The sequence below is a fragment of the Mastacembelus armatus genome, chromosome 9 (genome assembly GCF_900324485.2).
Source record: "Mastacembelus armatus chromosome 9, fMasArm1.2, whole genome shotgun sequence".
NCBI lineage: Eukaryota > Metazoa > Chordata > Actinopteri > Synbranchiformes > Mastacembelidae > Mastacembelus > Mastacembelus armatus.
Window position 1 is genome coordinate 24,650,284 of NC_046641.1, and position 27,962 is coordinate 24,678,245.

The following is a 27,962-nucleotide window of genomic DNA, read 5'->3' on the forward strand; positions in this document are numbered from 1 at the left end:
GACCACGACTGGACGACAGAGGTGGTTCAGAAGTCAGGACAGCTGGACTTCTAGTTTTTGGGTCAGAACATTTTCCTACTCATCCAAGTAGCTTCTTCAGTCTGAAGATGATCTTATCCAACACACAATCTACCAACTAAACACAATCACAACACACAGGCTGAGAGTTTACCTGTGGTGCTCACACACACACACTCACACACACACACACACACACCCCTACACTCTGGATGCATTAGTTTAAATTGACTGACAAACTGACAGGCGTGATTGAAACAGCGTTCTGGGTGGAGCAGTATTTTGGCTGGGCCCACCTCTGGTCTATCATGTTATGGTTTGACCCTGTTTTCAGACTGAGAACGTTACTTGACAGTTCCTCACTGAAGAGAAAATAAAGCAGGAAGAGTTTATGAGGAACAATCTTTGTTTAGTACCACGTTTTCATGAACTGTCTGGATTCATTAAAATAAAGTCCAGATGATTGACCTGAATTAGGTCCTGAATGAAACAGCCTGGGTGGGCCGCCCAGGTAGAGCTTATGTATGGGAAACACTGCTTCTTCTCTGGTTTGATTTTATTTACTGTGGAGGAGGCAGGTTTTTCTTCTTCTCTGGTTGTATTTCCTCACTGAGCTGAGACATCCCAGGTGCTGAGGTTGCTCTGCACATGTTGGTACTGATCCAAGGAGAATCATATTGGTTCAGACAGACTAGATAAGACTTGGAAAGGCTGTGAAATGTTAATGCAGGTTGGTGACACCAACAGTCATGGGACATTTGACATATGAGGCTGATCATATGGGAATGAATGGATGTCCACATTTTCTCTGTCTCTGCAGGGGAAGAGGAGGAGAAGAAGAAACGTGAAGAACAACGTCAATGTAAGTGAAAGTGAACAGAGTCAGAAATAATCTCATCTCCATCAACATGTAGAATCACAGTGTTTTGTAGTTGGTCCACACATTGTTTTTCATTGAATCATCTTGAAGCTCAGTTGTGAATTAATAAGTTTTGACTTTTACTGAATCTGTGAAATCTGACAGATTCCCTTAAATCCCCCTTAAAAAGCTGAGTCCTCCTTATTGGTTGTTAATGCAGTTTTATTATATTATATTCAACATGGATTAAATCTACATGTGTGTTTTTAATAATTTGTTGTTGCTTTCTTCCAGTTTTTCGCTGTCTCTCTGACAGTGATGATGACCTAAGCCACCATCTGACACCAATACACCTGTTTCAAGGTAAGTAACTGGGAAGGTGAGCCACTGTCCCAGTATAAACTGGAATAGACCCTGAACAGGACAAGTGATCTAGAGAATCAGTAGATGATGTTTGCTGACTGAAGCCTAATTCCATCCAGTTCCCACTAAGGTGTTTTTGACGTGACCTCTGTTCAGCTTCTGTCTGTCAGCTCCTGACGAGCTCAGACAACAGTGGAATGAAAATGTTCTTCAGCAGGCGACCGACAGCAGAAACGTTCAGTCAATCACTGCTTTCATTTCAGCTGGTCAGGAACAGATCAGTGTTTTTATGGGTATGGATTTATCCACAGCCCATAAGTTTAGGACAGATATTATTTCTAGAGTTGGTGATACGCACAGACGGAAACATCCTCTTGACACCTATAAGACTAAATGTTTTATTATTTTCATTTTTTAATAGAACTGAAGTATTTTAGATTAAGAAACATGTCAGTAAAAATATTTTTCAAACTGTATTTTATTCCTGAGTAAGAACACGTCCCTTGTAGTGTAGAGGAAAGAAAGAAGTGGTACTGGAAAAGGCCTGGGCCTGGAAAGTAACGTATGAAGGACACGGCTCATTGTTTGACCACGACTGGACGACAGAGGTGGTTCAGAAGTCAGGACAGCTGGACTTCTAGTTTTTGGGTCAGAACATTTTCCTACTCATCCAAGTAGCTTCTTCAGTCTGAAGATGATCTTATCCAACACACAATCTACCAACTAAACACAATCACAACACACAGGCTGAGAGTTTACCTGTGGTGCTCACACACACACACACACACACACACACACACACACACACACTCACACACACACACACACACACACACCCCTACACTCTGGATGCATTAGTTTAAATTGACTGACAAACTGACAGGCGTGATTGAAACAGCGTTCTGGGTGGAGCAGTATTTTGGCTGGGCCCACCTCTGGTCTATCATGTTATGGTTTGACCCTGTTTTCAGACTGAGAACGTTACTTGACAGTTCCTCACTGAAGAGAAAATAAAGCAGGAAGAGTTTATGAGGAACAATCTTTGTTTAGTACCACGTTTTCATGAACTGTCTGGATTCATTAAAATAAAGTCCAGATGATTGACCTGAATTAGGTCCTGAATGAAACAGCCTGGGTGGGCCGCCCAGGTAGAGCTTATGTATGGGAAACACTGCTTCTTCTCTGGTTTGATTTTATTTACTGTGGAGGAGGCAGGTTTTTCTTCTTCTCTGGTTGTATTTCCTCACTGAGCTGAGACATCCCAGGTGCTGAGGTTGCTCTGCACATGTTGGTACTGATCCAAGGAGAATCATATTGGTTCAGACAGACTAGATAAGACTTGGAAAGGCTGTGAAATGTTAATGCAGGTTGGTGACACCAACAGTCATGGGACATTTGACATATGAGGCTGATCATATGGGAATGAATGGATGTCCACATTTTCTCTGTCTCTGCAGGGGAAGAGAGGATGAGGAGACATGAAGAAGAATGTAAGTGAAAGTGAAAAGAGTCAGAAATAATCTCATCTCCATCAACATGTAGAATCACAGTGTTTTGTAGTTGGTCCACACATTGTTTTTCATTGAATCATCTTGAAGCTCAGTTGTGAATTAATAAGTTTTGACTTTTACTGAATCTGTGAAATCTGACAGATTCCCTTAAATCCCCCTTAAAAAGCTGAGTCCTCCTTATTGGTTGTTGATGCAGTTTTATTATATTATATTCAACATGGATTAAATCTACATGTGTGTTTTTAATACACTGTTTTTTTTCCAGTTGTCTGCCTCCGCAGTCTGTTTTTCCGTCCAACATCAATAGACCTGTCTCAATGTAAGTAACTGGGAAGGTGAGCCACTGTCCCAGTATAAACTGGAATAGACCCTGAACAGGACAAGTGATCTAGAGAATCAGTAGATGATGTTTGCTGACTGAAGCCTAATTCCATCCAGTTCCCACTAAGGTGTTTTTGACGTGACCTCTGTTCAGCTTCTGTCTGTCAGCTCCTGACGAGCTCAGACAACAGTGGAATGAAAATGTTCTTCAGCAGGCGACCGACAGCAGAAACGTTCAGTCAATCACTGCTTTCATTTCAGCTGGTCAGGAACAGATCAGTGTTTTTATGGGTATGGATTTATCCACAGCCCATAAGTTTAGGACAGATATTATTTCTAGAGTTGGTGATACGCACAGACGGAAACATCCTCTTGACACCTATAAGACTAAATGTTTTATTATTTTCATTTTTTAATAGAACTGAAGTATTTTAGATTAAGAAACATGTCAGTAAAAATATTTTTCAAACTGTATTTTATTCCTGAGTAAGAACACGTCCCTTGTAGTGTAGAGGAAAGAAAGAAGTGGTACTGGAAAAGGCCTGGGCCTGGAAAGTAACGTATGAAGGACACGGCTCATTGTTTGACCACGACTGGACGACAGAGGTGGTTCAGAAGTCAGGACAGCTGGACTTCTAGTTTTTGGGTCAGAACATTTTCCTACTCATCCAAGTAGCTTCTTCAGTCTGAAGATGATCTTATCCAACACACAATCTACCAACTAAACACAATCACAACACACAGGCTGAGAGTTTACCTGTGGTGCTCACACACACACACTCACACACACACACACACACACGCCTACACTCTGGATGCATTAGTTTAAATTGACTGACAAACTGACAGGCGTGATTGAAACAGCGTTCTGGGTGGAGCAGTATTTTGGCTGGGCCCACCTCTGGTCTATCATGTTATGGTTTGACCCTGTTTTCAGACTGAGAACGTTACTTGACAGTTCCTCACTGAAGAGAAAATAAAGCAGGAAGAGTTTATGAGGAACAATCTTTGTTTAGTACCACGTTTTCATGAACTGTCTGGATTCATTAAAATAAAGTCCAGATGATTGACCTGAATTAGGTCCTGAATGAAACAGCCTGGGTGGGCCGCCCAGGTAGAGCTTATGTATGGGAAACACTGCTTCTTCTCTGGTTTGATTTTATTTACTGTGGAGGAGGCAGGTTTTTCTTCTTCTCTGGTTGTATTTCCTCACTGAGCTGAGACATCCCAGGTGCTGAGGTTGCTCTGCACATGTTGGTACTGATCCAAGGAGAATCATATTGGTTCAGACAGACTAGATAAGACTTGGAAAGGCTGTGAAATGTTAATGCAGGTTGGTGACACCAACAGTCATGGGACATTTGACATATGAGGCTGATCATATGGGAATGAATGGATGTCCACATTTTCTCTGTCTCTGCAGGGGAAGAGGAGGAGAAGAAGAAACGTGAAGAACAACGTCAATGTAAGTGAAAGTGAACAGAGTCAGAAATAATCTCATCTCCATCAACATGTAGAATCACAGTGTTTTGTAGTTGGTCCACACATTGTTTTTCATTGAATCATCTTGAAGCTCAGTTGTGAATTAATAAGTTTTGACTTTTACTGAATCTGTGAAATCTGACAGATTCCCTTAAATCCCCCTTAAAAAGCTGAGTCCTCCTTATTGGTTGTTAATGCAGTTTTATTATATTATATTCAACATGGATTAAATCTACATGTGTGTTTTTAATAATTTGTTGTTGCTTTCTTCCAGTTTTTCGCTGTCTCTCTGACAGTGATGATGACCTAAGCCACCATCTGACATCAATAGACCTGTTTCAATGTAAGTAACTGGGAAGGTGAGCCACTGTCCCAGTATAAACTGGAATAGACCCTGAACAGGACAAGTGATCTAGAGAATCAGTAGATGATGTTTGCTGACTGAAGCCTAATTCCATCCAGTTCCCACTAAGGTGTTTTTGACGTGACCTCTGTTCAGCTTCTGTCTGTCAGCTCCTGACGAGCTCAGACAACAGTGGAATGAAAATGTTCTTCAGCAGGCGACCGACAGCAGAAACGTTCAGTCAATCACTGCTTTCATTTCAGCTGGTCAGGAACAGATCAGTGTTTTTATGGGTATGGATTTATCCACAGCCCATAAGTTTAGGACAGATATTATTTCTAGAGTTGGTGATACGCACAGACGGAAACATCCTCTTGACACCTATAAGACTAAATGTTTTATTATTTTCATTTTTTTAATAGAACTGAAGTATTTTAGATTAAGAAACATGTCAGTAAAAATATTTTTCAAACTGTGTTTTATTCCTGAGTAAGAACACGCCCCTTGTAGTGTAGAGGAAAGAAAGAAGTGGTACTGGAAAAGGCCTGGGCCTGGAAAGTAACGTATGAAGGACACGGCTCATTGTTTGACCACGACTGGACGACAGAGGTGGTTCAGAAGTCAGGACAGCTGGACTTCTAGTTTTTGGGTCAGAACTTTTTCCTACTCATCCAAGTAGCTTCTTCAGTCTGAAGATGATCTTATCCAACACACAATCTACCAACTAAACACAATCACAACACACAGGCTGAGAGTTTACTTGTGGTGCTCACACACACACACACACACACACACCCTCACACACACACACACACACACACACACACACACACACACACTCACACACACACACACACACACACACTCTCTCACACACACACACACACTCTCACTCACACACACACACACACTCTCTCACACACACACACACACACTCTCTCTCACACACACACACACACTCTCTCACACACACACACACACACACACACACGCCTACACTCTGGATGCATTAGTTTAAATTGACTGACAAACTGACAGGCGTGATTGAAACAGCGTTCTGGGTGGAGCAGTATTTTGGCTGGGCCCACCTCTGGTCTATCATGTTATGGTTTGACCCTGTTTTCAGACTGAGAACGTTACTTGACAGTTCCTCACTGAAGAGAAAATAAAGCAGGAAGAGTTTATGAGGAACAATCTTTGTTTAGTACCACGTTTTCATGAACTGTCTGGATTCATTAAAATAAAGTCCAGATGACTGACCTGAATTAGGTCCTGAATGAAACAGCCTGGGTGGGCCGCCCAGGTAGAGCTTATGTATGGGAAACACTGCTTCTTCTCTGGTTTGATTTTATTTACTGTGGAGGAGGCAGGTTTTTCTTCTTCTCTGGTTGTATTTCCTCACTGAGCTGAGACATCCCAGGTGCTGAGGTTGCTCTGCACATGTTGGTACTGATCCAAGGAGAATCATATTGGTTCAGACAGACTAGATAAGACTTGGAAAGGCTGTGAAATGTTAATGCAGGTTGGTGACACCAACAGTCATGGGACATTTGACCTATGAGGCTGATCATATGGGAATGAATGGATGTCCACATTTTCTCTGTCTCTGCAGGGGAAGAGGAGGAGAAGAAGAAACGTGAAGAACGACGTCAACGTAAGTGAAAGTGAACAGAGTCAGAAATAATCTCATCTCCATCAACATGTAGAATCACAGTGTTTTGTAGTTGGTCCACACATTGTTTTTCATTGAATCATCTTGAAGCTCAGTTGTGAATTAATAAGTTTGGACTTTTACTGAATCTGTGAAATCTGACAGATTCCCTTAAATCCCCCTTAAAAAGCTGAGTCCTCCTTATTGGTTGTTAATGCAGTTTTATTATATTATATTCAACATGGATTAAATCTACATGTGTGTTTTCAATACACTGAGCTGAGACATCCCAGGTGCTGAGGTTGCTCTGCACATGTTGGTACTGATCCAAGGAGAATCATATTGGTTCAGACAGACTAGATAAGACTTGGAAAGGCTGTGAAATGTTAATGCAGGTTGGTGACACCAACAGTCAGGGGACATTTGACATATGAGGCTGATCATATGGGAATGAATGGATGTTCACATTTTCTGTCCAGGGCGACGTGCAGAACCAGCTCCAGCTCCCATGAGGGGCAGCAGCAGTTATGAATTCCTGCCTTCAAGCTGTAAGTGAAACTGAACTGAGTCAGAAATGTTCTTGTCAGCATTGACATCACAACATGTTTTAGGTACAAAGTCATGTTTTATTTCATTTTCATGTTTGTCAGCTCACTGGTTCCATGTCAGGTTGATAATAGATGACAGATTCTCCTCAGTCCACCTTAAACACACTGAGCTACTGGTTGTTAATGTGTTGATTGACTTCAGCTTGGATCAGTTCTACATTAAACTGTGTTTTCATTCCAGTCTGAGGCTGAGGCTGGTTCTACTGGGGAACAGCTGGTCTGACCCCCTGACCATGAGTGAAAACTCACCAAAAGTTGCCCAGAAAACAGAATCGTATGAAAACGTTATATTTTATACTTTTCATAAACGACCTCAAAAGAATGGCTCTTCAGCGCCCCCAACAGAAATGAAAATACATTACTCCGATGCGAGGCCAACTGAAATTTTTTCATTGCACAGCCACCAAACTTGGCATGTTCATTCATTAGTGTGAATGCTGATTCGGGGGGGGCACCTTTACGCATCGTCTAGCGTTGACCCACCCCCCACCGTGACGGTGATGACGGGGGGGTCGTAGCCTAATGCCCACTGCTCGTACATATGGGCACTGTTATCCTTTTAGAGCAGATGATTTAGTTAATTTTCTCTGGCTGATATTTAGAATCAGGGCGGCCGATATATGATATTGATTCTTTTGGCCGATTTTAATTTTCCCCCTTTATCTCACAAGGAATAAAAAGTGATTTAATTGCTTAAATTAAACATTTATTGGGGACTGATTTATTGCAGGGTACCTGTCACAATCCTGATGTTTGTTGACAGACCCCTGCTGTAATTCAAAGGGCCACAGTCTCAGAATATGTGTAAACAATATGAGCAACAAGTCATTTGCATGTGAAAGTAGAAACAGTTCAGACCAAACTTCAGGCTAAAACGTGCACATTAACTTTCCTCATTAAAAGTGTATTTGAGGTGGGAGCATCGTGTTGTGTGTGTCGGACGCACAGACACGTTTATTGAGGAACGTTATCCTGCGTGTTTTAGCGAGAACATTCGTCTGAATTTCACTTTTCTACTTTCTCATTAGTTGAACACATGACGGTCAGCGTCAATTCTAATACGCTACGATGTGATTAGGTTTTCCCCTGCCATCATTAGCTGAAGCCGTGTGTGTGTAAGATGTAAACAGGGCTACAGTGTGTGTGTTGCTCCGTCTCTAACACTTAGCTGGTCGCAGATGTGCCTGGATATAAATCGGCCTCATGTGCAGCGAAATGGGCCGATGCCGATTAATTGAAACGGCCGATTAATCGGCTCGGTCGATATATCGGTCGACCTCTACTTATTGCTAAGCCATTTTGTCAGCTTGAAACCTCCTTTAGCACACAACGCACTGAGATTCTTAACAAGGTTAAGAGTTTTGCTCTTCTGTTGCCACAGACTTAAGACAGTCATCGACATAAAGATTTGAGATAATAGTGTTAACTGTCAGTTTGCAGAGCAAAATTCACACAGCTTGGTGAGAAGATAGCCCCGAACAGGTGAACCTTCATTCGATACTGCTCTCTCTAGACACAAGGTCTGTCATGTCTGGATGTCACTTTTGGGAAGTTGCCAGTCTGACTAAACTATAACTGCATCTGACTCACTAAGTGTAGCTGGATATCCTCTTCAGTAGGATCACAAACAGGAGAGAGATCCAATTAGGAATCCAAGTGCACAGGTGTTTATTTATAAAAACACAGTACAGACAAGGTGAGATAAGATAATTCTTTATTGATCCCACAGTGGGGAAGTTCAATTGTTACCACAGCTACAGGACAACAGTAAGGTTCAAAGAATGAAAAATAAAATGTGTGCAGAGTGTGCAGAGAACCCTAGAGTAAACTGACAGTGTTCCTCAAGCTCCCTGCTTTCATACCTGTGGTATGGGGGTTGATTCACACCCCTTGACCCACCTCTTTTCATCTCAAAGTTATGCCTGTTTACCACTATTAATTTCCCTTTTTTGGATATATTGCTGTATTGCCTTCTCTTAATTCCTATTTTAAAAATGCTGGGGGAACCACAACCCACCCAACTTCCTCTGGGGCATGACCAGATTCCCCCATCCTCCATTTCCAATTCTTTATTTATTTCTTACGTACATACAGTGATAACAGACACTCCTTACCATATAAAATAACAGTCTCTAGGGCTCTTCTAGGAATGTCTCATCTTCTTCCATACATGGTCTTACATGCAGAACATTAATCACACCTGTCTTCCTAAAATCTTTTGATACTCTCCTGTGCTCAGGCCTCTCATTTGATACTTTCCTATATATAGATATATTCAATTCAATTCAATTCAGTTTTATTTGTATAGCACCAAATCACAGTACAAATCATCTCAAGGCACTTTACAAAAAACAAAAAAACCCAACAAATCCCTTATGAGCAGCACTTGGTGACAGTGGAGAGGAAAAAACTCCCTTTAACGGAAAAAAAAACCTCCAGCAGAACCGGGCTCAGTTTGGGCGGCCATCTGCCTCGACCGGTTGGGGTGAGTGGATAGAGCAGAGAGAAAAGAACAGCAACAATAAACAACAAATAGATACTGCAGGTTGGAGGGACCAGTAGGGTAGGGTAGGGGAGCTCAGTGCACCGATGGTCCTCGGTCAGTCTAGGCCTATAGCAGCATAACTAACTAAGGGATGGTTCAGGGTTGCCTGAAGCCAGCCCTAAATATATGCTTTGTCAAAGAGGAAGGTTTTAAGTCTAGCCTTAAAAGTACAGAGAGTGTCTGCCTCCTGAACCCAGACTGGGAGCTGGTTCCACAGGAGAGGAGCTTGATAGCTAAAGGCTCTGCCTCCCAGTCTGCTTTTGAGAACTCTGGGAACCACAAGTAGACCTGCACTCTGAGAGCGAAGTGGTCTATTGGGATAATATGGTACTATGAGGTCTTTAAGGTATGAAGGAGCTTGATCATGAAGGGATTTGTATGTGAGAAGAAGGATTTTAAATTCTATTCTGTATTTTACAGGGAGCCAATGAAGAGAAGCCAATATAGGAGAAATATGAATGTTAAAATCTCCCACTATAATGACTTTATCTGATCTAAGCACTAAATCAGACAGGAAGTCAGGGAATTCAGTTAAAAACTCTGAGTAAGGGACAGGTGGACGGTACAAAATGACAAGTAGAACTGGTTTTTGTGTTTTCCAGTTTGGATGTGAGAGACTAAGAGTGAGGCTCTCAAATGAGTTATAACTGTTCTGAGGATGAAAGTTTAATAATAAGTTTGAGTGGAAGATTGCAGCTACTCCTCCACCTCGACCTGTGCTTCGAGGAACATGATAATTTTTATGACTGAGGGGGGTTGATTCATTCAGACTGACATATTCATCCTGCTGTAACCAGGTTTCAGTAAGATAAAGTAGGTCAATTTGGTGATCAGTTATCAAATCATTTACTAACAGAGATTTAGATGAAAGAGACCTGATATTTAATAATCCACATTTGACAGTTCTGTTTTTCTGTTCAATAAGAGGAGTGGTCTTAATTTTTATTAGGTTTTTATGAATAACTCCTCTTCTGTTAACTTCTGATTTATTTGATTTATATGTTCGAGGGGCAGACACAGTCTCTATGTGGTTTGAAGGGGGCGGCGGCTCTAAGGAAACTGCAGAGAGGCGTTTTAGACTGAGTCTCTGCATCCCGGTCCCCACCCTGGATTGTCAGGCTTTAGGTCGGCTAATAAACTCGGCCAAATTTCTAGAGATGAGAGCTGCACCATTCAAAGTGGGATGGATGCCGTCTCTCGCTACCTTTCCCTTAGAGATAGGGTGAGGACCTCGGTCACCCAGAAGGAGCTCAGAGTAGAGCCGCTGCTCCTCCACATCAAGAGGAGCCAGCTGAGGTGGCTCGGGCATCTGTTCAGGATGCCCCACTGGGAGGAGGCCCCGATGAACAACCCAGGACACGCTGTACTCTTCTGCATAGGCAGCATTTTTTTTTATTTCTTAGCAAGGTAATGTGCTCACTACTCAGCTAATTTGTATTTGGCATACTAACATCTCTATTACGAAGCACCAAATACAAGCTGCATGAATTTGCAGTCTTCAACTGACATTTAGGGTTTTTCTTCGTACTGTTTCTCTGGGCTTACAAGAAAGATTTCCAGTTTCTCAAGTGAGATACAATTTACTGATGCCACAAGCCTACCAAATTTATCCACAGCTGAGGATGAAGTGAGTGGTCCGTTTACCACCCATCCTAAAAGGGTTCTTGAACATTTGATTGTTTAGATTTTTTTGGACATATTGGAGATGCTATCTTGAGGATCCTCAAGCATCTGAGGATCTGATGCAGAAGTTTTCCTTTCTCATTCACGACAGTCGTCCAAACATGCCTTTTCATAATAATTGAATTCAATTCAATTTATTTGTATAGCACCAAATCACAATACAAATCATCTCAAGGCAAAAAACCCCATCAAATCCCTTATGAGCAACACTTGATGACAGTGGAGAGGAAAAACTCCCTTTAACAGAACCAGGCTCAGTTTGGGCGGCCATTTGCCTCGAACGGTTGGGGTGAGTGGAGGTCAAAAACCGTATCAGCGTCCTGTTTCACATTTTGTTTGCTGAGTAAGAAAAACCAAAGACCCAGCCGCACCACCTGTTTTTCAAGGTGATAAAACAACTGATTCATCAAAGTGATCTGACGTCACTCTGCTATCAAAGTTAAACTGCTCATTATTCTGTCACGACATAAATATAGAGTTAAACACAACAATAGCTCTAACAGGCTGATCATATGGGAATTAATAGATGTCCACATTTTCTGTGTCTCTGCAGGGGAAGAGGAGGAGAAGAAGAAACGTGAAGAACAACGTCAACGTAAGTGAAAGTGAACAGAGTCAGAAATAATCTCATCTCCATCAACATGTAGAATCACAGTGTTTTGTAGTTGGTCCACACATTGTTTTTCATTGAATCATCTTGAAGCTCAGTTGTGAATTAATAAGTTTTGACTTTTACTGAATCTGTGAAATCTGACAGATTCCCTTAAATCCCCCTTAAAAAGCTGAGTCCTCCTTATTGGTTGTTGATGCAGTTTTATTATATTATATTCAACATGGATTAAATCTACATGTGTGTTTTTAATACACTGTTGTTTTTCTCCCAGGTGTCAGCCCTATTCCTGACCCTCTGACACCAATAGACCTGTTTGAATGTAAGTAACTGGGAAGGTGAGCCACTGTCCCAGTATAAACTGGAATAGACCCTGAACAGGACAAGTGATCTAGAGAATCAGTAGATGATGTTTGCTGACTGAAGCCTAATTCCATCCAGTTCCCACTAAGGTGTTTTTGACGTGACCTCTGTTCAGCTTCTGTCTGTCAGCTCCTGACGAGCTCAGACAACAGTGGAATGAAAATGTTCTTCAGCAGGCGACCGACAGCAGAAACGTTCAGTCAATCACTGCTTTCATTTCAGCTGGTCAGGAACAGATCAGTGTTTTTATGGGTATGGATTTATCCACAGCCCATAAGTTTAGGACAGATATTATTTCTAGAGTTGGTGATACGCACAGACGGAAACATCCTCTTGACACCTATAAGACTAAATGTTTTATTATTTTCATTTTTTTAATAGAACTGAAGTATTTTAGATTAAGAAACATGTCAGTAAAAATATTTTTCAAACTGTATTTTATTCCTGAGTAAGAACACGTCCCTTGTAGTGGACACCAGGTCTTGTTTTTCACACAAATGACAATAAACGTTAATTTAGTTAATAGAATTTTTTAATTTCTGAGCGTTTTCTCATTTTCTGAGCATCAGACTCTGATATAAAACATGTAGCATGAAACAAAATGCTCAGTTGGCAAATGACACAATGACCTGGGAATGAATGGACGTCCACATTTTCTGTCTCTGCAGGGGAAGAGGAGATGAGGAGACTTGAAGAGCAATGTAAGTGAAAGTGAAGAGTCAGAAATAATCTCATCTCCATCAGCATGTAGAATCACAGTGTTTTGTAGTTGGTCCACACATTGTTTTTCATTGAATCTGATCATATGGGAATGAATGGATGTCCACATTTTCTGTGTCTCTGCAGCATCAGATTTAGCTCAAAGCAGCAGTTCTATAGATCATCCACCAGACTGTAAGTGAAACTGAACTGAGTCAGAAATGTTCTTGTCTGCATTGACATCACAACATGTTTTAGGTACAAACTCATGATTTATTTCATTTTCATGTTTGTCAGCTCACTGGTTCCATGTCAGGTTGATAATAGATGACAGATTCTCCTCAGTCCACCTTAAACACACTGAGCTACTGGTTGTTAATGTGTTGATTGACTTCAGCTTGGATCAGTTCTACATTAAACTGTGTTTTCATTCCAGTCTGAGGCTGGTTCTACTGGGGAACAGCTGGTCTGACAGGAGCTCAGTGGGGAACCTCATACTGGGACAGACTCCACCCTTTACACAGCGTGTAGCGTTGACCCACCCCCCACCATGACATGGTGATGATGAGACCTTTCAGAAAATGTATATGACATTGGCAGTCTATTGACAGCCTAATGTCCACTGCTCGTACATATGGCTGTTTTGTTTTTACTATTTTCTGTTTCTTATTTTGATTCTTGCTTATATATTTTTAACGTGTCTTTTATTTCTGTAAATCACTTTCAATTACTAATTAATTTGCTAACTAATTAATTGCTATATAAATGTAACCGGGTCATATATTCCCTTAGTTATAATCATAACGTTTGGGTTCAAAGCTCCTCCTCATTCATTTCTTCTTCTGTGGTACCCTCCTATAAATTCTGGGCGCTCACTTCCTCTCTCCCCTTTTGTACAATTCTCCTGTGGGAGAGGTGGGTGCCATTTTGTCAGTTCAGTTAACATCGTAATGCATCCTGTTGTTTGTTTTGCATTTATTTTAGATCATCCTCATCATTATGTTTGTTTGTGCTGAAGGCAGGACTGCATGGCCCAGAACGGCCACTAGGGGCGCTGCCGGGTGTTGAGTAGTTTTAACCCTGTAGCGCCCAAATTAAGAAAAAATGAGCAATAAACATTTTGACCTCTCAGATATTGTTTTAGGAGGCCTCTGATGTAGAAATGAAAGGTTTTTCATTTTTTTACATTTTAGTAGGTTTTTAAGGACACGTTGTCACGTTGGGCCTAGTTGGGAGCAGAATTTCTGTATTTGTACTCACTTTGTCTGAACAGATACACAGAACATTTAAACATTCACTTGCAGGGTTGATTGCTTACTTAGCCCCACAACAGTAAATATCATGAGTGATAATCTTGGGTCTTATATTGTAGTAGATAAACAGAAAGAATAGACAGGGTGGTGGGTCAAAGTATTATCATTTCAATTCAAATGCAAAATTCATAGTGTCAGGCTGGACTATTATGCTCTGCACTTATCATACTAAAGAAGAAAGTGTTTATAGGTCCGTTCATGGCCAGATGACCGGACCTATAAACACTTTCTTCTACCCAATAGCATTGTGAGGACAAACAATAGGACCCATTAACTATGTAAATGTGGTCTTGAGAAAAAAATTGCAGGTCATTTTTTAGAATTGTTAAAAGTGATGCTGGAATATTTCAACACTAGGGATTTCAGGGTTAAATGAGGTTTGATGCATAAATAGCAGTGGGATGTTAAGTTCGGTGCTTCCTGTGTGTGTACCTAGTGGTCGTCCATGAGACAGGTGCGTTGGTTTGTCGCTGTAATACTGATTACGGTGTGATTATGGTTCACGTTGGCCTCATTGAATGTGGTTACTTCCTGTTCTGTAGCATGGATATGATTAGCAGCTAACGCTAAGCTAACTCTGGGAGGGATGGTCGATCCCTAGCTCATAGCTAATCTATGAGTGTCGCTTGTTGTTTAGTTATTATTGGGATTATATTTGGGTTATTCCTCGTGTTTATTTGTCCCATTTGTACATGTGAGCTGTAACTAATATTCTGTTGTTACAGAACCACACACATACACATACCCTGACCTTTGTGACCTTTCTCTTTTTCACAATAAAAGTCAGTTATTTGTTGGAAGATATTACGTCTTTGTAAAGTATAATCAATATTCAAAATAAAGTTAAGATTGTAATCTAAGATCACTTGAGTCAGCACTTTGTCCTTTCAAAGTAAAAGCCTTTTATATCATTATTTCAAAATAAAAGCCAACAAACACTAATATGAGCTTAAAATTGACTTTATCTATTGAGATACAGACTTAAGCACCAACTGAGGCCGTTTTAAATGTCAACCTTACTGTCTTCTCCAAGCCAGAAATGTTTGTACTTTCACTATAAAAGTCTACAGTTATTTACAGGAAGTTACTGCAGTGTTCCAAAGTATAGTAAATATTAAAAATTAAAGTTCAGATCTTAACTCCTGGTCACATGAGTCTCCTGCAGCACACTGCCTTTTCAAAATAAAAGCATTTTATTACTTGCTTTTCCAGCACGTTCTTTCCCTTCCAGGATTTCCAGCTGTGCACATCACTTTATTCTTCATTCATACTGCATTCATTCCTTAATTTCTTCCCTTTCTTCAATCCTTCCTTCTTTCTCTATAAGAACATCTTCCATCAAATATCTCAGCTTTGGTTATCATGTTATCATTCTGCCCTCTTCCTCACTTTAACTCATTGAATGTTTTCAGTTCTGCCTCTTCTCTTCTGTCTCTTCACTGCACTTTCTTCTTGTATATTAGTAGAACACTTACTTCTTTCAATTTAAAGCCACTTTTTTTCTATGTATTTCTTCAGCAGAGCATCTTTCTTTTTCAGCCCTTTACAGCAATGTTCAATACTTTTTTAGCTGAACAAGTTAAGCTTCCAACTTCAGCTTTACATTTTAGCTTCCAGATATAGTCAGCATTGAATTTCAGCCTTCAGCTTTTTCAGCAATGAAAGCTAAATATTTGTTTTAATGTATTTGAATCATGTTTATTCATGATTATTGATATTACACACATAAAAGACATATACAAGTAACCTGGAAAATATATCAGAACTACTCACAAAACAGGACAGGATGCATATACATTTAAAAAAGGAAATTTACAATTAAAACATTGACTTTAATTGTCAGCAGCTTTTTATTTAAAACTATGCACAAAATAAATGAAAAGATAAATAAAATAAATGTACAAAATAATAAAAAAAACACAAGCTATGGATTTGACCCTTTTAAAATAAAAGTGGAATGTGCAGTTTCTAATCAGTCTCTACTTATCAAGCAAAGAAGACGACAGAAGGAGCATAAAAATGGTCCTCGCAAAACAAACGTTAATGAAAAGGTTGGACCCATTTGACCTCAAACAAATAAATAAAACCTGAATCAAATGATCAATAACATCAAATGCAGAGTTCAGTTGTCAGTGTGTTTTTATCAGATTTCACCAAAGAACAAATGAAAGAAAAGAAACATAAAAATTCCTGATTATATTTTTCATTCATTACTAGAAATATTGATATTTTGTAACTTCACACTGTTTTTATTGCTGCAGTTGATGCTCTTTGCCAAAGTGCACAAAACAGTGTGTTAGTCAAAGTGTGTCAGCAGCTGTGTAACTCATATCTGCTGAATAGTGAACTTTAACATGTGTGTTAAGATGAGGGGATGATTGAAGAGTGACCCTGTCACCTGTTTAACATCTTTCACTAGGGACAAACTTCTTGTCTGTGTCTATCACAATGTCCTTTACTGGACATCAGTGACTCAGACATGACACTTTTAATGGATATGTTACAATATTGGTCAGTCCGACCTACAAAGGCTTGTCACATGATGGTCAGCCTCAGGCTAATATCCCCATTTGTCCAGGGCTCCAAGCTTCAGTAGTCCTGGACTGACAGTCGTGATAAGACCAGCATGGGAACATTTGTCTCCCAGTCAAACCATTAGCTGTGGCTCATCTGAGCTACAGTGGTGTTGTGGGTATTCTGAAGACTGCTCTGAATACCCTGAGCTCTGACTTCACAGTGTGACACACTGGAGATACATACACAGCCTGACTGCTGACCATGTCTTTGGGTTTAGATGAGCCCAGAGCTAAGTCCACACATGTGGAAACCTTTCACTTCCCTTCCAGCTGATACCCCACTCTAATGACTATTTTAAATCTGTCCTCTCCTCTGGGCTCATTCATTTACCTTCATTCATTTTAATCATCAACAACTGAATGATCTGATTTTTCATGTGTTTAAAGAAAAGCATGAAATCAAAATGAATGAAATGGTTCAATGAAAATAAGGAAAAAGGAAAGAAACACGTCATAGAAAACCAAATAAACAAACTGTTTGAATATGGAACTTTTCAATTGGTTTCCTGTTCTTCATTTTGTCCAATAGTGATCTGTCCATTGTTGGAAAGCAGGTTACTGAAGATGTAAACTGTTCTGTGACCTTTGACATCCCAGGTTGCTGTAGAACCATTGCCTCCAGTTAATATTATTGGATCTTTCAGTTGGCTTGGGTTTTCTCCTTCCACAGTCCAAACACATGTCCCTGTGATAGACCGCTGATCGGTCCGGGGTAGACCCCACCTCTCACACACTGCATGCTGGGATTGGTTCCAGGCCCCCTGCCACCCTAGAAGGATAAGCAGTTGATAATGGATGGCTGTTGTATGACGGGACTCAAATCAAAATTCCAAGTCAAATCTTCCACAATAATCTAATGAGCTTGAACACTGCTGCAAGGCAGAAAGGCCTTTTGTGTCCACTGCCATTTCAAACATGGAGGTTTTGCAGAGCTGTGCAGTCCTCAGGGTCTTCACTGTGAAGTGGACAGACCACAGTGAATAAGCTCCTGGAGGAAGAAGCTCATGGAAAACACTGTCATTGAAATATAGATTTACCTGTAGAATAAAAGAGCAAAGCAACAGGCCTGTCCTCAGACTGGAAGTGACACCACATGAAAACATGAATTAGCACAGATTTGTGAGTTTGTAATAGAAAAACAAACAGAACCTTATGGTCTCTTCTGAGGAGACCTGGACCCTGGCAGGAGAACCACATGTCCAGCAGTGATGGGTCTGCTGTTGTGTGACAGTGCAGCTGTAGCAGCACGATGCTGTGGTTGGTCTAAAGTGATCCAGTGTGTCAGAGTCAGAGAGAAGAGCTGAAGAGTTGAAAGTATGGGTTCTATATAGAACAGTTCTATATAGAACCCATACTTTCTGATGTATTTCTGTGTTGGCAGCTGCTGCTTCAAATGGTTTGGCCTGTGCATTGACCAACCCTGACCCAGACCCACCTGATAAATGCACAGGCCAAAGTCCATCAAATATAAAACCATAAAAATATAGTTACCAGAAAATATTATGACCCATAAAATGATCCAATGAGCTGAAAACATAGAATCAGCAAATATAATAACCAAATAATAATAACAGTATAATAACCAAAGCAAATGTCATTCCAGTTCCTAAATAAACCAACTATATGTTAAACAACACTACTGTTACCTAAAAATACAGCTGATGCTCAGCAAATGGATCTAATCTGTGACTTTTAAAATGTTTACCTGAACCAAAACAGAAGATGAAATCTAAGATTTTGTACCAAGACAGACGTTGTTGTGCTCCATAAAAAAGATGGGGTCCAGAGGTTTTTCTCTCAGCAACAAAAGGCCTTGATCTCAGGCCCAATGCAGCAGTCAATGTAAAACTCACCTGAGCTCTTCATGACCTGTTGGAGGACAGCACACAGTAAACAGGACTGGGATAACTGTCATAGGTTTTCGTGACCCCACAGTGCAGACACTGGTGTGGCTGTGAGAGGAACATGAGGTCCAGCAGTGTGTTCTTCTCTGTGGTTGCAGCAGTGATGACTTGTGCAAATCCCCTGGACTTGAACAGACCCAGTGTTGGTTTGCTCGCACCGGATAAAAGGTTCTCACTGAAATCACCACAGACGATGATGGGGTGACAATCCATGATCTCCAGTGCATCCAGAAGGCTTCCCAGGTTAGACAGGAATGATGTCACACTGTGGTCTGGAGGTCTGTGTACAGCAGCAACCAGGGCAGAGGGAGTTGGTCTGTTGGTCTGAGCAGGAAATCTGACATGAGCAGCCAGTGCAGTGATGGTTGGATCATAATATAAAATGATTCACTTCTTATTCTGGTTGATTTTTCTTATATAACTGTGGAAACTTGTGTTGGAATATGTGTCTGGGTCTCTGTGTTAATGATCCCACCAATAATTCTTGATAGATTCCAAAGAACCAGTCTCACATTGATGTTCCTCATATATTCTATAAGTCCAGACAACGTTTACACATCCTCAATAGATCATTTATTATTTATTAGATAACTGCAGCATTTTCTCTGTTCATACATGATCTGATATCCAGGCCTAATAGTCTATGAATCCACACAGACCAGGAAGCTTTGCTGGGCTCAGTTTATGGATCAACCCATTACTGGCTGCTCAGGTCAAAGCAGCTGTGGGAACAGTCTGACTGTAGGTCTATGAGGTTCAGTTTAATCCATTTAGAACTAGAACTCAGCACAAACAGACAGTTACCATCAAACTCAGAGACGAGCAAGGAGCTGATGTTTTAATGTGAGCAGGGAGACTGCAGAAAGGCTGCACTATATAGTGACTGAGGGATCAGGGACTAGGGTGGACACCTCTGACTTCCTGGTCTCGTCTCTTGAAGATGCTCCAAAGTGTCCGACTTAAACGCAGCTGTTTTTCCTGTTCAGGTAAATGTTCTAACACTTTCCTTTATCTCTCACTGCTCCCAAAGTTCACTACACTTTCTAATCTGATCTTTGCCAGGTGGAACTCCTGGAGTCGTGAGACCACATTGACTCTTCCTCTGGAGTATTTCCTGCACGTCATAATGATGAGTTTTATGGATTCTGCTTCTTGACACCAGTCACAATACCCAGGAGGTTGTTTTCCTATAATATGAAGTGCACTACTGATCTAATCCTGATTCTAATCCTGCTAAATATTACTGGTCTCCTTACTGTCCCACCTTATTCTGGATCCTATATGAACACCTTCCCTTATTTCCATCATCCTGTCTCTCTTGTTGTTCTTTCATTATTTTCCTCCAGACCAAACTTTTTCCTCCTTAGACAAACAAATATCAACAAATCCTCCAAATATTTGCCTTAATCTGTTCGAACCTTCCCAAAACAAATAATCCACAGCCCCAGTTCTTCTTTTTATTCCCAGTCCACCTCAGGACTCCAGCCCAGTCCGACCATACTCAGAGTTACTTAGACCAACACAGGCTGCCCAGTTATTATTTCATGTCCAGAAAAGGCAGCGTGAGTTGACGTTAGACGTGACATCGGGAGGCAACGGACGCAATGCATCCTGGGTGTTGTAGGATTTATTAGCTTTTTGGAATAAGATGCGTTTTCCTCTGTTTTCTTCAATTGTAACATTCAAATTTTTAAACAGAAGTTGTTTCCCAGCCTCCATGAACCAAAAGAAGAAGAAATAAGAGAAAAAGGAGGAATGTGAAGAGCGAGAGATACAGATGTGAAATACAGGAGACTCCTCCTAGAACAAACAGGAATGTTGTCAGGTACGGACACACCTTTGTCAGGTGGAACAGTTTCACTTTGAACGTTTTGACGCAGCAACAAATCCAGCAGGTAACGTTTGTCTGTTTGGACTAAAACTAGATCAAACCCTAATAATTAAAGTGATGATAGAACAATATTGTTACTTGTCTGTTTAACTGCATATGAACTGAAAATCACTGATCATCTACCGCTGATTTTGATATTTGTTCTGTTTTTATAACCGACCGCTGGTTCGTGTGTCGCCATGTTGTGATGTCCCGGTCCATGTAGTTGTTAAGAACATTTAGGGTCAGGGTTAACTATATATGACCTGCAGCCTGGGCTTTCCAAATGTCTTTATACCTGAGATTTAGGACAAATGTTTGCTTGGACCTCGGAGGATATTCAGACGTCTTCACTTTGCTGGAGGTTTAAACTGAATAATCAACTTTTCTTTGTACGTTTCCTCTTTTATTTCTCTGGAAATGATTCAACCATTTTTGAGGCTCAGCAGCAGGAAGAAGAGTCCAAGTTTCTCTGAGCTGATCTCAGGCAGTTTGTTCAGTGTGACAGGAGACATTACTGACTACAGACTATGGGTTAGGCTACAGGAGTCAGGATGAGTTTAAGTGTACTGTCTAATCATAGTTATATTAGTGTAGCAGCCAAATTGTTCATTTCCTGTTTTGCATGTTTGCACCCATAGGTGGCAGTGTCTGTGTTCATGGTGTGTATTCATGTGGTAATCAGAGCACAGGTGCACACTGGAAGCCTGTGGTTTTTGACCATGTCATGGTGTTTTGTGTTGGTCTATAAAAGTCATGGAAGGAAATATAATTTTGACCTGTGATATCCCTGGAGGACAAATGGACTATGGAAAAGAAACCAGCAGTAACTGAAGCTGAACTTTTGGACAAAACACAAACATAATTTAATACATTAAACTGTCAGCTACACTCTGCTGTAACATGTCATGACAGTTCTGCTTGTCCTCACTCGGTCAAATAGAGACTGGACTGTTACAGGTTCCTGAACAGGTGTTAGTGTCTTCAGAAAGGGGTCAGACTCAGTCCACAGTTCTGTTTCTCACCTGGTTTAGCCAACTGGACCTTAACTGGACTGTGACTGTGTCCTGATGAGTTTCTTCTTGTTCTTGTTGGGATGATGATGCTCAGATGATCCAGGACAGTTGCTGAGATCAGAGGACACGGTGCAGAAGCACAGACACAGGTCAGGACTCACTGGTTTCCACAGACCATCACACCTATTGATGCATGAATTCTGTGGTGAGTCAATAAGAGGCTTCGCTGTAAAAGAAGCTGAGTTGCTCTGATTCTTCCCTCCAGGTGAATCAGTGTTTCCAGCAGAGAGACATCATGGCGGCTGCAGCACCAGGTGAGTACAGGAACAGTGTCCCTACACCTGATTGGACAGTCTCATCTAAACAGTCAAATCAAACAGGATAAAACTGGAACAGATGACCATCCAAACTGAGTCTGGTTCTCCTGGACATTTCTTCCATTAAAGGGAGTTTTTCCTCTCTACTGTCACCAAGTGCTGCTCATAAGGGATTTGTTGGGTTTTTGTAAAGTATCTTGAGATGATTGTGTTGTGATGTGGAGCTATACAGTATCAGCAGTGACCAGTTGTTTATTAGATGATGGCTGGCTTCAATCCAGGTCTTTGCATTTATTTATTTAAATCCTGAATTAATTTAAATGAATTTATTTATCCTGAATTTCAGGGATTAATAAAGTTCATCTCCTCTCATATTTTCTTCATCTTCAATCTTAATGCTAAGACATTCACTTTAAATATTTTGTGGAACTGATGCACCTTAATGAATTTTGGTTTGATCATGTGACAGTTTTCAGTCAAATCACATTTGGGATTGACGTTCAGCTCATCAGACAGTTCCTTTAAGGTGATGCTAAAAGATCAAATGAAATTAAACAAAATAAAATAGTTCAGTCCTAAACCTGGAGTCCAGGTTAAGTCTCAAATCAATGACTTCAGTCCAAGTCTCCATCTTTAGCTGTTTTGAACAGATTCATGTGACATTACTTAAACCAGGAGTCTCTGGTCCTGGTCCTGGTCCACTGTCCTGCTTGTTTCCCAACTATCCCTGCCCACAGCTGATTACCTGGATCGGGTGTGTTCAGCCAATCAGAAGCTACAAGGGCAGAGACAGTTGGTAAACAAGCAGGATGGTGGACCTTACGGTGGCCGAGAAGGGCAAACGCGCTGCAAAAGAGAAACGCTGCAAAACAGAAACGCTGCAAAACAGAAACGCTGCAAAACAGAAACGCTGCAAAACAGAAACGCTGCAAGAGAGAAACGCTGCAAAACAGAAACGCTGCAAAAGAGAGAACACAACGGAAGTGCGCCAGGCCAATAGGGGGACCCCGAACTGAGGGGTGCAATGAACAAAGAACTTTTACAGAGGCGAGAGAGACACATGTAGTGACATAAGTCACGTCTCATTTTGGAGGCTGCGTAATGACGCAGGTTATAGTGTTGAATTGCAAAAGAATTGAATGAGCGACCTCTGATGATTGTTCTCATGTGCTAATATGTGCTAACAATGTTCTGTTACATTTGTTTACTTGATCAAAATGTCATTTGGTCATGTTTTGTTTATTATCTTTATTTATTTTGCAGCACATCATCTGAGGATTGTGTTGTTTGGAAGTGAGGACAAGAAAACAGCCCTTGGAAACTTCATCACTCAGAAAAAAGAGTTTGGTGGAGCTGCCTGCCTTGGATGGAAAACCTCAGGAGGCAGTGATGGAGGAATCACTCAGGTGTATCTCCCTCTGTGATCCAGAGGGTGTCCATGTCTTCATCCTGGTCCTACCTGTGGGTCCCCTCACTGATGAAGACAAGGGAGAGTTAAAGACCATCCAGAACACGTTCAGCTCTCGAGTCAATGACTTCACCATGATCCTGTTCACTGTGGAGTCAGATCCTACAGCTCCAGCTGTTGTTAACTTTGTCAGAGAGAACAGAGACATCCAGGAGCTCTGTCAGAGCTGTGGAGGAAGATCTGTTGTTCTCAACATCAGGGACAAGCAGCAGGTCTCTGAGCTGTTGGACACTGTGGACACAATGAGACTGAACAAGGACAAACCAGGCTGCTATACAGTGGGAACATTCATGCAGGTCCAAATTGATAAAGTCATACAGCTGGAGAAATATATCAACAAGCTGCAGAGTAAAGAAGAGAAGCAGAGTCCAGACTGTCTCAGGATTGTTCTGATAGGGAAGACTGGCTGTGGAAAGAGCTCTTCAGGAAACACTATTCTAGGAAGGAAGGAGTTTAGAGCTGAATCCAGTCAAACATCAGTCACCAAATATTGTCAGAAAGCAGAAAGTGAAGTGAACGGTCGTCCTGTGGTTGTGGTCGATACTCCTGGTCTGTTTGACACAGGTTTGTCTCATGAAGAAGTTAATGAGGAGATGGTGAAATGCATCAGTCTTCTGGCTCCAGGTCCACATGTCTTCCTGCTGGTGTTACAGATCGGCCGACTCACACCAGAGGAGAAGGAGACGCTAAAACTCATCAAGGATGTTTTTGGGAAGAATTCAGAAAAATTCACCATCATTCTGTTCACCAGAGGAGACGACCTGGAACATGACAAACTGTCCATTGAAGAATATATAAAGAAAAAATGTGACGATTCCTTTAAGAAACTGATCAGAGACTGTGGAGGAAGATACCATGTGTTTAATAACCGTGATCAACAAAATCAGACACAAGTCAGTGAACTGATCAACAAGATCGACACCATGGTGAAGGAAAATGGAGGCAGCTGCTACACCAACGAGATGCTGCAAGAGGCTGAAGCAGCGATAAAGAAAGAAATGGAGAGAATCCTGAAGGAGAAGGAAGAAGAGATGAGGAGAGAGAGGGAGGAACTAGAGAGAAAACATGAGGAGGAAATGGAAGAAATTAAAAGAAGAATGGAAGAACAGAGGGAGGAAACTGAAAAGGAGAGAAAACAGAGAAAAACAACTTAAAGAAAAGGAGGAAAACATCAAGAAGGAACATGAGGAGAGAAAGAAAGAAAAGGAAAAGAGAGAAGAAGAAGACAGGAAGAGGAAACAGCAGGAAGAAATTCAGCAACAGGAGTGGGAACAGAAACTTGAAGATTTGAAAGAAAAAATGAAATCAGAATCAGAATCAAAGGAAACTATTGACAGAAAACTGGAGGAAACTAAAAAACAGATGATAAAACAACAAAAGGCCTGGAAGAAGGAAAGAAAGGAATTGTGGGACAAGTGGAAACAAGAAGATAAAGAGAAACAAGAAACTGTCAGGAAGCTCCAGGAACAATATAACAAGGAAAAAGAAAAATCAGAAAAGAAAAGAGAAGAAGAAAGAAAGAAAAGGGAAGAGGAAGAGAAGGAGCGGAGAGAGTTAGAGGAGAAATATAAAAAACAAATGGAAGAAATGGAGAAAAGATACGAAGACGAGGCCAGAAAACAGGCTGAAGAGTTTAATGAATTCAGAGAGAGGAAGGAAAATGATTTTGCATCTTTGATTGAAAAACACTTAGAGGAAGTGAAGAACCTGAGAGAACAGCATGAGAACGAAATAAAGGAGAAGAAGGAGGAATATCAGAGGTTAACAGATCTGTCAGCACACAAAGAAAAAAATCTGAAGCAAGAAATGGACGAACTGCAGGACAAACACAAAGGAGAGATGTCCAACCTCGTAGTTCTGCTTCTGACCCAGAAGAAGGAAAACAGGAAGAAAATAAAGAAAATGAAGGAAAAACAGAAAAAAGAGATGGAGGAGATAAGAAAAAAGCAACCAAATGATAAAGATCAACTGGCTAAATTACAAAATCATGAACAACAACTGAATGAACTCAAACAGAAACTTTTGGAAGAAAACACAAAAAATGAAAAAGAAAAACTAGATGAGCTGCAGAAGAAACATGAGGAAGAGATGAATAAGCTGAAACAGAAACATGAGAACAAAGACCCAGACGCTGACAGAGAACATCTGGATGAGCTGCAGAAGAAACATGAGAAAGAGATGAATGAACTGAGGGAGAAACTTCTGATCACAGAAGAATCGTTCTGTTCCATCTCATGAGCAAACCCCAGTTGTCATCTGAACTGACACTGAGCAGCCTCGGCTAAAACCAGCCAACGTCACCGACACAGAAAAGACTAAGTCCAGTTTATTACAACAAGACAAGCAGGAACTTCAGCCTGTGAGATCAGCTTCATCCAGACTTTGTATTCAAACAGTAATTTGATCATTGACTCATTTGTCTGTTAGATCCTAGTTATTCCTCAGTTAATGAATATGTGTTGTAGAACCTGCTGAGACTCAGGATGGTTTTGGTTCCTGTGTTGAACAGGGACCAGTCCTTTCTTTTGGCTCCACCCCCTGGTGTGTCCTGACTAAATGTGCCAGTTTAAATGTGGATGTTGCTCCTGAGGTTGGAGTTTTATCAGAGTCGGACTCTCACGGTGCCAGGTTTTGTGTTTTGTGTCGATATTTGAACTAAAATATCCAAACAGGTCCTTGGTTGATGCAGCAAAGTGGATGATTCTGCAGGTCACAGGTACTGACCATCATCAGGGATAGAACATTTGAATGAGCTGAAGACATTTGAGATACTTGTCATAGTATTTTTCCTACATTATACTATAATATTATTACTTCATCACGTTTATCAGACAGTTATTGTTACCACTTATGTTACATATTCAGTTTCACATACATAACAAATGATCAGTGTGTAAATATGATACAACTAGAAATTAAATCTTAATAATATGAGGTGGAAACTAGTTTAACCTGAAAAACTAAAATACTTCATATAAAGTAAATTGTTTTTACTCAGGACTTTTACCTGTAATTAATTATTTTGCTTCATGATCTCACACCAGTGTTTTCTGGACTTCTTCATATTATCAGTATCACAGTTACACAAACACATTTAACATGATTTTTAAAAATAAAAACCATCTGAAATTAGGATCATGTGTGTAAATGTTTGTTCCTCTGACTCCAGTTTTCCAAAGTTGGTCTGTGTTTGGGACCAAACTACACGAACATCATAAATATAAACTAATGTAACTTAACAGTGTAGCTGTATATGCAGTAATATGTATAACTGTCACCATATGAGTCACATGTTGTATGTGTATAAACGTATGTTTTAACAGTCTGACCTGGAAAATCAGCATCGTGTGTTTTTGATCTGATCATAAGTGAAGATATAATCATTTTGATTTGCAGAAACAGAAATTAAAACAGAAAAAAAAAATATAGTAAATATACAAAAAATAAAACAGAAATTTGTTTTATTTTTTGTCAACATTTGGAATAAAATGCCTCCTGCTGCTGCATTAGTGCAGTTTAGAGGTGACACCTCATTAGATTTAAACAACAGGTTGTTCCTTTAATTAAATGTGTTTCAGTCAGTGTTGGAGATCTGCGTCCTGTCCAGCAGGTGGAGCTGTGACTTTAACGTAGGAATAATGAAGACAGAGAAGAAAGAATGGGAGGGGGAACAAGACCACAGTGTTGTTTTGTGTGTAGCATTAGTCATTTGCCTCTATGAAAATAGAACAACAAACGTATCTCGATTATCGTTTTATTTAAATGACACTTTTTTGAGGTTTGAGCGAATGACACCCAAATCTGTGACACATGGTACCACACTTGGAAAAGGTGAAATTAACTAAAATTGAGGAGAAAATTTGAAACTTTCCTCCAACCCCATTGGTCTTCAGGGGTCTTCTGAGTGAAGTCATCACATGTCACTGAACTAAACCCATGAGATGAGAGCTCAAAATGGCCTCTTATCTTTGTTTGGCCAAATGACATTTAAGGAAATAGATCTTTGTGGAACAATGTTCCTTAGATACTAAAAATGCTTTTAAAAGGTCTATCATGCAAAAACTTTTACAGGCTTATCTTGAGTCTTTAAAAAATATGCCAAACAGAAAACCGAATGATTTTTAATAATGTTTTATCATTTTACCAGCAGTTGTCTTCATTAACTTTAAGTGAGGACAGTTTTACTAAATGACATTTTACCACTTTAGTCCTACAATAGTTTGCCAATTTTGTGTTTTTCATACAAGTATGAGTAGGGATCATGAAAATGATGTTAAATTAACCTTTTTAAACAATAGTAAGCCGTTTTTCTTCAAAAATATAAAATCAGTTGCTTATGGAAATAAAAATCTAGGCGTCACGTCACTGACCCATTGCACAGAAGATGGATGATTTTCCAATTTGGTTGTGCTACTTACGTCTTTTAATGATATATTTTGATT

The 27,962-nt window shown here is 40.4% G+C and overlaps 3 protein-coding genes across 3 annotated transcripts in view; all 3 read left to right on the forward strand.

Moving 5' to 3' along the window:
* The window catches only part of LOC113139343 (uncharacterized), a 63,244-nt gene that overhangs the window by 5,491 nt on the left and 29,791 nt on the right, over positions 1-27,962 (forward strand). Inside the window, exons 7-18 of the mRNA XM_026322485.2 lie at positions 839-880; positions 1,172-1,240; positions 2,698-2,730; positions 3,017-3,070; positions 4,496-4,537; positions 4,829-4,897; positions 6,510-6,551; positions 7,028-7,096; positions 11,938-11,979; positions 12,269-12,316; positions 13,026-13,058; positions 13,204-13,251. Of these exons, the coding sequence (XP_026178270.1) occupies positions 839-880; positions 1,172-1,240; positions 2,698-2,730; positions 3,017-3,070; positions 4,496-4,537; positions 4,829-4,897; positions 6,510-6,551; positions 7,028-7,096; positions 11,938-11,979; positions 12,269-12,316; positions 13,026-13,058; positions 13,204-13,251 (591 nt within the window). The remainder of the gene's footprint in view (positions 1-838; positions 881-1,171; positions 1,241-2,697; positions 2,731-3,016; positions 3,071-4,495; positions 4,538-4,828; positions 4,898-6,509; positions 6,552-7,027; positions 7,097-11,937; positions 11,980-12,268; positions 12,317-13,025; positions 13,059-13,203; positions 13,252-27,962) is intronic.
* On the forward strand, positions 13,384-26,652 carry LOC113139322 (uncharacterized protein PFB0765w-like). Its single transcript, XM_026322444.1, is given in 5 exon segments — positions 13,384-13,400; positions 13,493-13,604; positions 22,001-22,049; positions 23,329-24,661; positions 24,663-26,652. Coding segments are annotated over 5 exon segments (2,607 nt in total). The 3' UTR covers positions 25,759-26,652.
* LOC113139347 (GTPase IMAP family member 5-like) overlaps positions 20,708-27,962 on the forward strand; it is a 29,705-nt gene continuing 22,450 nt past the window's right edge. Inside the window, exon 1 of the mRNA XM_026322488.1 lies at positions 20,708-21,083. The gene's annotated coding sequence lies outside the window, so the exon portion shown is untranslated. The remainder of the gene's footprint in view (positions 21,084-27,962) is intronic.